The following is an 11,209-nucleotide window of genomic DNA, read 5'->3' as shown; positions in this document are numbered from 1 at the left end:
CTACGTCTGGCCACAAAATGGCTTCTGGCCACCAAAATCCTCCAGCAGCTCCTTGGCCAAAACCCTGTCCCGGACCCGCTGTGCCCCAGGAACCGCGGCCCCAGGGCCCTTTCCGGGCGCCTCTGCCCCGTCAGCAGCTCTGCAGTGCCCACAGCAGCGCTGGAGGAGGTTTCCCAGGGTGGGCAGAGCCTTCTCAGGGTGCTTGAGGGGAGTTCTGGGGTGCTTGGGGGGGTCTCGGGGCAGTGGGATGAGCCTGGGGATCTCAGCCCCTCTCCGATGCCACAAGCGCTGGGGATGCAAGGGACCCCCCAGGTTCGGTGCTGGGGTGCTGGGGGATGGTGCTGGGGCAGGGTGCCCCTGCTCTGTGCCACCCCCAGGAGGTCCCAGGGGCCACCCAGTGTTGCCTTCCTCTCTGCCAGCCATCTTTTCCCCCCCCCAAAAAATCACCCTTTTCACCCCATCAAGGCCATTTTTTGAGGCACAAACACCCATTTTACACCCCAGGAGAGACCCCGGCGGTGCCACCACCCTCCCAGCCGGGCTGGTGATAGGGTGGGCAAGGGGCCACCATTTGGGGACATGAAAAGCAGAGGGGCCCCCGTGGCCCAAACCCTGGGGCAGGGAGATGCTTTTTCACTTTTTTCCGGCATTTTCCATGTGCCTTCACAGGTTTGGGCTGCTTGAAGCAGCCGGGGGGGGTCAGTAATGAGTCTTTGTGGGGTGTAAATACAGAGGGGGCTCCTCACATCCCGGCCAGCAGCCAGGGATGCTCCCACCGCTGCTCCTCCACGATCTACCAAAGCATTAAGCTGCTGTCATAGCCGTGCCGTCATTCAGCTCCAGAGTTAACACCCTGTCCTGTGCAGCTGGCTTCCACCTGGTGCTGTCTGCAGGACAGGGTCTCGCTGCCCCCAGCACCCCAAAGCCCAGGCACCCTGCCCACCCGTAAGAGCAGACTCTGACCTTAAATACCCCCCCCAAATCTGACCATAATGATTGTGGCCTGAATCTGGCGGGATATATATAGGTCCCACTTCCCTGGGAAGGGGATGTGGACCTGGGAAACCCCCGGCTGCTGCTGGGGAGAGGAAGGGCTGCGCTGAGTCAGCTCCCCTCGAGGAATCCTGTTTGTCAGCAATCGCGGCAGCGGGCTCAGCACCGACACCCGCAAAGGGTTCCTGGGCCCCATCTTGCCCTTCCCGTCCCGCTGTGAGCGATGTAGGGCCTTAACCCTGCACCCCCCAACGCCAACCCCACCCCCCCGTGAGCACGCTGGTAGGGGCTCGGCGTGGTGTCGAAGCCCCCTCATGCCCCAGGTACCCCCCCGGAGATGCTGGGTCCGTGCGAGGGGAGGGGGATGCAGGGCTCCCCCGTTCCTGGAAGGTGAGGGGAGCGGTGGGGGGGGAGGCAGCAGAGAGGGGGGCGGAAATGCCTCTTCAAGTGCTGCCTCTCCAAGTGAAGTGCTCGCAGGAAGCTTTGCAGAGAGCAGCCTCAAGCGTTTGTGTTAAACAGCTGCTTCCTGACCCTCCGCACAGATTTCGGGGCGGGGGGGGGTGGGGGGCACGACTGGCAAGGGGGGGGCCGGCTCTTGGAGCCCCTCACCCCGGCGATGCCGGCGGGATGCGGGTCAGCTGGATGCAGGAAGGCCGGGTCCGTCCCTCTGTCCTCACACCAGTGACCGTGACCTCCCGTGTGCATCAACAGGAAAGCGGGTCGGGGCAGCGGGGCCGAGCTGGGCGCCTGCCCCCCAGCCCTCGGCCCGCCGCCGGCCCCGTCCAGACCTCTGACCCTGGCCCCGAGCACAGCTCTGGCAGCTCTCCCTGGGTCCCACCCCAGGCAGAGCCCACAGCTGCCCCCCCTCACCTCCTGGGACCCCCCCATCGCAGGGCAGCACAGCAGCCCCAGTGCAGGGTGCAAGCAGCAGGGGGCACAGCGCTGGGTCCAGCCCAGGAGCATCCTGGAGCCAGGCTGGGAGAAAAAAAAAAAAAATCCACCCCCCTCCTTCTGCATAGGGCAGCTCCAGCAGGACCCCCCCATCTCCCCCCAGTGCAGCCACAGCAAGGACAGACCCCCCTCTCTGCCTCCTAACACACACCCCCCACCAGAGACCCCAGGGCTGGGATGGGGGTGGTCACAGGCTGCATCCCCCAAATCACCCACCTCCCTGTGCCCCCCCCCGCTCCTACACTTACACAGTGCTACATGACTCTGTTTATTAATAATATTAAATATACAAGTTGTTTAAATAGACTTCTTTAAATGACTTTATATAAAATATTTGAAAATTTCAATGTATCAAAAAAAAAAAAAAAAGAAAAACAAGGCAAAATAAATCCAACACATTTTCTCCCCCAGGAGCAGGGGCAGCACGGTGTCAGCATCTCCTCTATGGTGCAAATCAGTGCCGAGCCAGTGACTTACACCAGCAGCAAGTTTGGCCCCAGCCTCCCCACTGCAGAAAGGCTTTCCTCCCGATTTAGACCAGTCCCTTGCACTAAACCCCTCCTTTTCGCAGTCATAAATACACAAATAAAAACAAAAAGATAGTAATGCTTTCTTTAAAAACAGTTTGGTTCATCCACTGTATAAAAATAATACCTCAAAACCCAAGAGCAGCGCGGGCCACGCTTCACATTCAAGCCAGAGGGGTGCTGCGGTGGGGCAGGATGAGGCCCAAGCCCGGGGTTTGGGGTATCTGCAGCGGTGCTGCATCCCAAACCAAGCTCTTCCCAGAGCAGGGGAGGGGGCTGAGCTAAAGAGCCCCCAGGTACCCCGCTGGGGCATCTCCATCTCTTACACCCACATCAATCCAGTCCTTCCCCAGCCCCGTTTCCATTCTCAAAAGCACAGTCACAAAAGAAATCCAGTTGCAGGCGAGGCCAGCTCGCAGCAATAACCCTGCAAGGGGGCAGGACGGGCCCCCCGTAAAATACTTCTGCGGGATAAAGACTTTCATCCACTATATTAAAATAAAACCCTAACAGCACGACGGCGAGCCGAGGCCAGCTCAGGCATGCAGGACTGGAGCCAGATCTCCAGTGGCAGGAGGATGGGGACCAGGACGGTGCCAAGCATCGCACCCCCCCAAGCCCGGCCCCCGTGGGGACGCAGGCACTGGTGGGCTTTAAATATTCACAGTGTGAGGGTTGAAGTTACAAGTCAGGGCTGGGGTTGTGCAGCCTGGAGGCGGGGTGGGGGGGGGTGGAGTCCTGGCGACTGACCCTCTGGTCATCCGGGATGCTCCAGCTGAAGCCTCGGGAAAGGCAGAGTGAAGGTGGGGGGGTGACAGGCGCTGCTCCAAACCCCGCTGTGCTGGGGTGGGAGAAGAGCTTGGGGATTCAGGGAGCTGGTCCCCTCCATCTTCAGCCAGCGTTGGCCACGTCACCGTGGGATCCATCATCCCACATCCAGCCTCTCCATCGTCCTGCTCAGCACTGCGGTGTCACGTCAGCCGCCACCACCATCCCGGCCAAGCCCCTCAGCGAGTCCGACACCTTCCAGCCCTTCGCTTCCTGGTGCCTGGGGGGTCCCACTCAGGGAGCATCCCCCCCATCCTTTCACCCCTGCCTGGGAGCGTTTGGTTTTTTTTCTTTTTTTGCAGTCTCTGGCCACCGGCGCGGGACAAGGGAAGAGGGAGCGTCAGCATCATGGTGGGACCGGAGGGGCCAGCGCGTGCCAACCCTCCTTCGCACGGCGAGGAGCATCCGAATCTGTCCCCCGAACAGCTTCACATCCCGCCTTGAGCCCTGGGGAAAGGAGGAGAAAGATGAGTGGGAGCCAAGGCTCTGCCAGGGAGGGCGGGGCTTCGGGAGAAACACATAAAACCCACAGGAAAAAATACTATATATATTAAGAAAGTGCTCGTAATGGATTAATGGGCTGCAAAACCACATGCTGGCAGCGCTGGGGCGCAGACCTGCTCCTCTCCATGTCCTCCCACCCCATCCACTCCCTGTCAGCAGCCAAATTTCCCTGCCCTTGGCAGAGGTCAGTGGTGGCAAGGACGGCCTGGGGACTCAACACTGTCCCCACAGGCTTGGACCGGAGCCCTGCAAGGTCCCATCCAGCCTCTTCTCACCTTAGAGGTCCTGAGTCTCCAGCTCTGGACATCGCCTTGCTCCCTGCAGTGCCCTGTGAGGGAAAGGCGGGGGGTTTGGTTTAGGGCAGGGTGGCCCTGGGCAGGGGTCCCCAAAGCCCCCGCCCCAGGCAGGATGGTATCACACCCACCTCCTCTCTGGCTCCTCGGGGTCACAGCCTCCATCCTCCAGTGGCCGCTCCAGGACCTGCGCAGAGGGAGGGGGAATGGGGGGGATGAGCCCTGGGGAAGGGGCTGCAGCATAGGGGGACTCTCACCCCCAACCCTCTGGGGGTGGGGTGGGGTGGGAATATCCCAATATCTCACCCTCCCACCCCACTCATGTCCCCCCATCCCAAAATGATGGGGAAAGGGGGCTCAACCCACAGAGCTGGAGAATGAGTGGGGAAACTGAGGCAGGAGAGGACGCTTGCACCTGGGGAGGGGTAGTGTGGGCTGGGGGGGGAGCCTTACCCTGGATTTATACTTGTAGAGGAGCAGCCCTCCTACGGCCAGCAAGATGGCCACCACAGTGGCCACTGCGATGTATATCAGGGGCTCCCGGTGGCCCTCCCTGACAGCCGGCTCCTTCCTGCGCTGCTCTGCGCTCAGAACAAAGCCAGAGTCAAAGCTGGGGCCAGCCCCGCCGTCCTCGGGCTCCCGCAGCCGGCTCAGCCCCCAGCCTTGCACCCTCGGCCCATCCCCGGGGCCACCCAGCACTCGGCCCCGCATCCCCGGGGCCATCCTGGAGAATCGGAGCTGTGTGACGGGCTCGAATGCCTTGGTGGGACGGATCCTGGCTCTGCCGCCTGCCGGGTCGGCGCTGGGGGATGCTGCCGGCGCGGTGGTCCTGAGCCCGCCGGGATGATCCGGGAGGATGGAGGCTCCCCGCTGCTGGGCCGGATCCTGCGGCGGGTGGCCGGCCACCATTTCAGTGCCCTGCTCCACCAGCTCTCCATCCCCACGGAGGATGGAAATGTCCACCGCCACCAGGCTAAGGGTCCCGGCCGGATCCAGGAGGGCTTTGGTGCTGTCGGCTTGATCTGGCTGCTGCATCGCAGGGGATGGCACCAATGCTGTGTCACCTACCCCGGCACCCAGGACCTCCTCGGTCCCCGAGCCGCCGTCCGTGCTACTGGGGGGCTGAGACGGGGTGTCTAAGTCAGCAAGGGTGGCATGGAGGAGGCTGTAAGGGACCTGGGTGCTAGCAGGTGCCAGCTCCCTGCCGGCATGGGTGGCAGCAGAGAGGGAGGGCTGGGTGGCAGAAGGGAGGGCAGGGGACAGGCAATTGCAGTCAGGATCTGTCCCCACACCTGAAAGAAGCAGAGAGAAGAGACTGCCGTAGGGTCACCAGCCTCCAAGAGGGGCACAGCCAGCAGATCCAAGGTCAGGGGCAGCATCCCCGTCCCTCCCCACAGGCCCAGGCAAGCAGGACAAACAGCCCCACCCCACCCCCCCCCAAAAAAAGAGGGACAGCAAAGGTGAGGCAGGGAACAAGCAGGGAGCAGGCTGGGACAGACATGGGAGCACAAAGATAACAAGCAGCAGGCAGGGTGAAGCGAGCACCGGGTCCCCCATGAGTTATCCGTGGCTGGCAGGAGCCAGACAGCCACATTTAACGTCCCCCGTGGCACAGGGACATGGCACACCTCCAACACACGGACGGCAGCAAGATGTCTCCTCCGCGGGCATGCAAACATACAGCACGGGCGCTTGCGAAAGCACGGACGGCAACACAGGCTCTTCCACCCCGGTGGGCAATGCTCTCCCTGAAGGCTTGGTCAGGGGACACTGAGGCTGGGGGGGGGCAGTTGAAGTGACACAGCCGAGGTCATGCAGCACGTCGGTGGCAGAGGGGTTCCGGCACCTCAATTTTTCCACGTTATGCTCAACCCAGGCGCTGGGGCTTTGAGACGGAGCCGAGCCTGATGCCTCCAGCCGGGCCAACGGAGATGCCTCCTTATTCCCCCTCAGCATCTCTCTGGCCTTGTTTCCAGCAGGATTTGGCCCCGAAGGGTAGCCAGCCCCTTCTCCCAAGCCCGGCTCTCCCCACACAGACGCAGAGCTCGCCGACACACCACCAACGCCACCCCACAGGGACGGCCACCAGCCGAGCGACAGAGACAGAGACCGACGCAGACACGTGCCGTGCCCACGGCGCCCACGTGTGCCCACGGGCAGGGACACGTGGCTGTCAAGCTGCTCCATGCAGGCGAGCCCGAGCCCCCCAGCCCGGCACGGGTTTACATCTCACCTGGAGAGGATCCAGCATCCCTGGGCCCCAAGCAGGTCCGGCGGTAGACCTGGCTGCAATCCTTCTCAAAGGTTTCCTGGTTCTGCAGCAGCTGGTTGATGTCCTGGAAGAATTGCTTCACCAGCAACAGCATCTCATAGGGGGAGGTGGTGAACTCCTCGAAGCACATCTGTGAGAGCTGGAAGGAGAGCTGGGCTCAGCATCGGCTCCAAGACAGTGCCGGGCACCCAGTGTCACCACCACAGGGTACCACGCTGCACCCAGGGCAGGGTTTGACTCCCCCCATGGCTCCCCGTGTCCATGCACACCCCATCGCTGCTCCACTTCAAGGTCCTGCCCCACATCAGGATGCTCTGAACACCCCATTTCACCCAAGGATGAGGACTCAGAACCGCACCCCTGCAGATCAGGCACCCCACAAAAGGGAGGGGACACTGTACCCTTCTCTCCTCATCATCCTCATCTCTGATGCAGGGGTCGACGTTCTCGTCGATGCGGCTGTACATCCTGCGCACCGTCTGCATCTTCTTGGCATTGGGCGAGTTCTCTTTGAACTCGGTTCGCTCCAGGATCTTGCCCAGCAGAGGAAAAGCAGCTTTCACGTAGCAGACGGAGTCCTTCTGCAAGGACACGGATGCAAAAAAGTGAGACTGGTTACTGGATGGGCAGAGGCAGCACCACCTGTCCCACTCTGACTGGGGGAAACTGAGGCACGGAGCCACAAAATGCCTTTCTACGGTCCCACAGGCTGCCCAAGAGGGGACTCGACAGCTGCCTGGCCAGGCAGGATGGGCCCCTCCTGGGCTGCCTCCTGCAAAGGGGGACAGGAGAGGGGAGATCGGGGGTTCCCTGCATCCCCATGCACCAGCCAGCCCTGGTCCCTGTCCCCTTCAGTCCCCGGGTGCCCAGCAAGGAGCCACTCACCAGCTGCATCTTGTTGATGAACTTGAAGGAGACCCTGCCTGGGTGCTGCATCTGGGTGTCAGCCTGGAAGGAGAAAGCAGGATGTCACCCCACAGCCCTGGGGGAGAACACAGCGGGAAGAGGCAGCAGAGCCAGCAAAGGCACCCCGAATCCACAGGGCTGGGGTGGGTTCTGCTCCCACCCCTGCTTCATCCCACACCATCTTCCTCCTTGCACAGATCCTTCCCTAAGGTCAAACCTCTGGCAGGGTCGAGTCCAGGATCCCTGCTCCCACCACGATGGTGTGCTGCCTGCCTCCCCCTGCCTGCTTCCACCCCGCCTCTCCTCCTCCTCCTCCTCTTCCTCCCAGCACCACAGCAGAGCCAAGCCCTGCTTGACTCTCCCACGGTCTCCCCCGCACCACTTGCTCCATTAAAGCCGGGCTGCAAAAGAGCATCCTGCCGTGCAGGAGGTGGTCGTGACACCGAGGTCACGTATCCCCTGGTGTCACACAATGCCGGGGTCCCGCACACAGCGCTGCTGGCCCCCCTCCATACCATGACCTTCCTATGGGGGTGAAAACCCACCCTAAACAAGCCCCCTGCCTCCAGGCCGGCATCCCAGGCTGGGAGGGCGAGGGCTGCCAGAATTGCCGGCCGGCAATTCTGGCAGCCCTCGCCCTCCCAGCCTGGGATGCCGGCCTGGAAACAATTGCTCCATTATCCTGCGGGGGCTGGAGCAAGGGCTGGCTCCTCCGCCAGCGGGAAGAGGAAAGGGCTGCACTCCCCAGCAGGGAAGCCACGACTTCCATTCAAACCTGCTCCATCCCCTTACTCCCCCCAGCCATGAGCCCACTTTTAATCCTGGGGTTTTACAAAGCAAAGGCTCCCCAGAGATGTGGGGTGCTGGGGCTGCAGGGACAGCTCGGGCAGAGGAAGCCAAGCTTGCACACACAACATCTGCCAGCTCCTGGCACCGCAGCTTGGTGCTTAAAGAGGAAGAGGTAAAGTGAGCCTAGACACAGTGGTTACATACTGTGAGCCAGAGAGCTCGGTGCAAAGCAAGCAGGCAGTGAGGATTCGGAGGCATCGCTATCTGCACACCCCGCTCGCTACAACGGCGGCATTTAATCTGTGACAGCCGCGCAAATCCCTGCGTGCCCCCGATTCCCATTTCTCTCCCAAGCATCCGCGTGATTCCCCACACAGAGGTGAGCCAAGGGCCAGGGTGGGATACAGCCCCAGCAGCCAGGATGGGGCCCGGAGCTGCCTCCCTGTGGGGCGGGTGCGAGCACCCGGAGCTCCCCACGGGGTGAAGGTACCCATCGCCCCAGCTTGGCTGGCTCCATCATCCAGCTAGCCTGGCCGGTGGCCCCCATTGCTGCCTGCCACCCACCCACAGCCCTGTTGCCAGCCCAGCTTCCAGGCAAGCAGCTGGGCTCAGGAATGCAGCCGGATTCCTTGGCTTAACCCCTGCGCAGCCGCCTGGAAAACGCAACAGCCCCACAGCACTGGTCCCATCCAGCACCTCCGCATCACCCCTACACTCGGCCAGCCCCACTCGTGCCTGCTTCCCAGCCACGCTCCCGCTTCCCTTCTTCTCCCATTTCCCCCACCGGCACTCTTCCGTGGCCACCGTCGCTAAAGGCACCACTGTGCGTCACCCCCCCGGGTGCCCGCTTGTCCCTCATGCCCACAGATGCTCAGCTCCTGGGTACCACCGCTTTGCCGGTATAACTGAAAATAAGCTGATTTGCTGATTTTTCAGCCCTAAATAAGGGCTGATTTGTGTCTGCCCAGCCCCAGCCAAGCCCCCATCCCATGGCAGAACCCAGCGAGGGCACTCACCAGTTCCTCCAGCTCAGCCAGGTGCTTCTCCGTGATGATCTGCTGGCAGTAGCTGTTCTGCTCAGTCTCATGGATGCTGCAGACCAGGAGGAGGAAGAATGACGGCAGGGTGCAGCGGAACAGGCACACCTGAGCATGGCAGAGCAAAGGCTTGGAGCAGTGCTAACCCCCCCCAAAGCCCCCTGCCCTTCCCCACCATCCCCCGGAGTGGCCACCTTCATGGTGGACAGGGCTTGACAGGGGTCCAGTGGGATAACCCCACTCCCATCCTCCAGCCCCGTGCCTGTCCCCATCCTGCTATTTTTAGGAGCACCAGGTCGGTGGGGAATTTCCCAGTGCCTGGCACAGGGACTGCGTGGCCAGGGCCCGGCTGGCACAAGCCCCAGCATTGCTCTCGGTCACCTCCACACTTCCTATCCAGTTCTTATCCCTTCTCCCGCACCATTTCTCCATCTCTCCTGGAATTCTGCTCCTCCACCCCAGCTCTGGGGAGCCATCTGACACGCTGACCCACCCATCCCCAAAAATCCTCTTCCCACCCTCCGGACCCCCCCAGCCTCCAGCGCCTGCACCCGCCGGGCTCTTTCCATGCAGCAGCTCTGGCATCGCCCCAAATTCCCCTCCCAATCCCCCTGCAATGAACCGGGGAGGCCCCGAATCGTGGCAAGACCCCAGTGGGCAACGGGACTTGCCCCAGGGCCAAGACCCCTCGAGGTGGGGATGGAGCGGACCCCCGGGGTGGGTGCGTGTGCCCCCCCCCACCCCGGTGCACCGGCAGAGAGAGGGTGTCTGGGTGATGGGGGGGGGAAATTCCCTTGGAGATTGTCCAGAAATCCTCCCCTCTTGTGAAACTGCGAGATGCCGCCCGGGGCCACCGCCGAGTCACGGCCACGGCTGGCCGGAGCCTCACCCCGCTGGGGACGGGACGGGGCTGGAGCCGGGGAGAGCCTCTCCCCACCGGCTCCGGGAATCGGGACGCGGCCGGAGCCGAGAACCGGGTCGGGGACGGGATTTCACCCCGCGGGTCCTCCGGGAACCGGGGACGCGGCTGGAACCTCAGCCCGAGGGTCCGGGAACCGAGCCGGGGCTGCAGCATCACGCCACCGGGACCCCCGAAGGGGGAGGTTCTGCCACGTCCCCCTGCGTGACCGAGGGAGACGGGGACATGGCAGAAGGGGAGGGGGGGGACGGACATGGAAAACCGGGGCTAACAGCGGCGGGGGCTGCTCCCCGCCCCGGGGGACCCCGCACAGGTGGCAGCGGGGCGCCGAGCCGGGGAACGAGGGGTGGTTGGGGGGGGGGGGGGCGTTATATCGGGAGGGAGCGCCGTACCTTGGCTCCGAGGCGGGGCATGGGGGCTGCCGTGGGGCCGGGCGGTGCGGCGGGGCCGGGCGGTGCGGGCGAGGCGGCGGCGGCGGGGCCGAGCGGGGCCGGGCTGAGCCACCGCCGCCGCCGCGCTCCCCTTTATAGCGGCGCGGCAGCATGTGGTTTATGAGAAAGGGCTGGCGGGCGGCCAGCGCCCGCCGCTCGGCCGCGCTCGGCTCCCATCGGCTCTGCTCGGGGCGGATCGGCTCCCCTCGGCTCGGCCCGGCCCCCTCGGCTCGGCCTGGCTCAGGTTGCATCGGGTCGGATCGGCTCCGGCTCGGTTCGGCTCGGCCCCGCTCGGCTCCCATCGGCTCCGGCTCGGTTCGGCTCGGCCCCGCTCGGCTCCCATCGGCTCCGGCTCGGTTCGGCTCGGCCCCGCTCGGCTCCGATCGGCTCCGGCTCGGTTCGGCTCGGCCCCGCTCGGCTCCGATCGGCTCCGGCTCGGTTCGGCTCGGCCCCGCTCGGCTCCGATCGGCTCCGGCTCGGTTCGGCTCGGCCCCGCTCGGCGCCGATCGGCTCCGGCTCGGTTCGGCTCGGCCCCGCTCGGCTCCGATCGGCTCCGGCTCGGATCGGATCGGGAGCCTTGCAGCGATGGGCACAGTGTGCGCGACCCCCCCCCGGCCCTGCACCATCCCATGCACAGACACACGCATGCACGCCCCTGCGCACGCACACGCTTGCATGTCCATGCGTGCCCCTGGGCATATGCACACGTACGCACACGTATATGCACGGGCCAGGGACAGATGCCCCACCACGTATGTG

The 11,209-nt window shown here is 63.6% G+C and overlaps 1 protein-coding gene across 3 annotated transcripts; it reads right to left on the bottom strand.

Moving 5' to 3' along the window:
- Positions 1–2,199: 2,199 nt before the first annotated feature.
- CSF1 (colony stimulating factor 1) lies at positions 2,200–10,614 on the bottom strand. 3 transcript variants are annotated; one of them, XM_075115536.1, is made up of 9 exons: positions 10,412–10,614; positions 9,080–9,208; positions 7,254–7,316; positions 6,770–6,949; positions 6,330–6,507; positions 4,550–5,388; positions 4,228–4,283; positions 4,079–4,131; positions 2,200–3,746 (listed from the first exon to the last, which is right to left on the bottom strand). In XM_075115536.1, the coding sequence occupies exons 1-8, from the start codon at positions 10,430–10,432 to the stop codon at positions 4,080–4,082; spliced, it is 1,518 nt and encodes a 505-aa protein (XP_074971637.1). In that variant the 5' UTR covers positions 10,433–10,614; the 3' UTR covers positions 2,200–3,746; position 4,079. The 3 variants fall into 3 exon arrangements, with proteins under 3 accessions (XP_074971637.1, XP_074971639.1, XP_074971638.1); XM_075115538.1 differs by having other exon boundaries at positions 4,550–4,677; positions 10,412–10,611; XM_075115537.1 differs by lacking the exons at positions 6,330–6,507; positions 6,770–6,949; positions 7,254–7,316; positions 9,080–9,208; positions 10,412–10,614 and adding an exon at positions 5,725–6,323.
- Positions 10,615–11,209: the final 595 nt, after the last annotated feature.

This window comes from Phalacrocorax aristotelis, chromosome 21, assembly GCF_949628215.1.
Source record: "Phalacrocorax aristotelis chromosome 21, bGulAri2.1, whole genome shotgun sequence".
Classification (NCBI taxonomy): Eukaryota; Metazoa; Chordata; class Aves; order Suliformes; family Phalacrocoracidae; genus Phalacrocorax; species Phalacrocorax aristotelis.
Note: the sequence above shows the minus strand (reverse complement) of the source record. Positions and strands in the feature narration are given on the sequence as shown.

Bases quoted from the DNA above. Each gene is read 5' to 3' on its own strand.
- CSF1 (XM_075115536.1), bottom strand. From the start codon at position 10,432: ATGCCCCGCCTCGGAGCCAAG. The intron at 6,950-7,253 runs GTGAGTGGCTCC...GTGTCCTTGCAG, and splicing joins TCATCAACAAGATGCAGCTG to AAGGACTCCGTCTGCTACGT. The intron at 6,508-6,769 runs GTACAGTGTCCC...CTCTCCTTCCAG, and splicing joins AGGATGATGAGGAGAGAAGG to CTCTCACAGATGTGCTTCGA.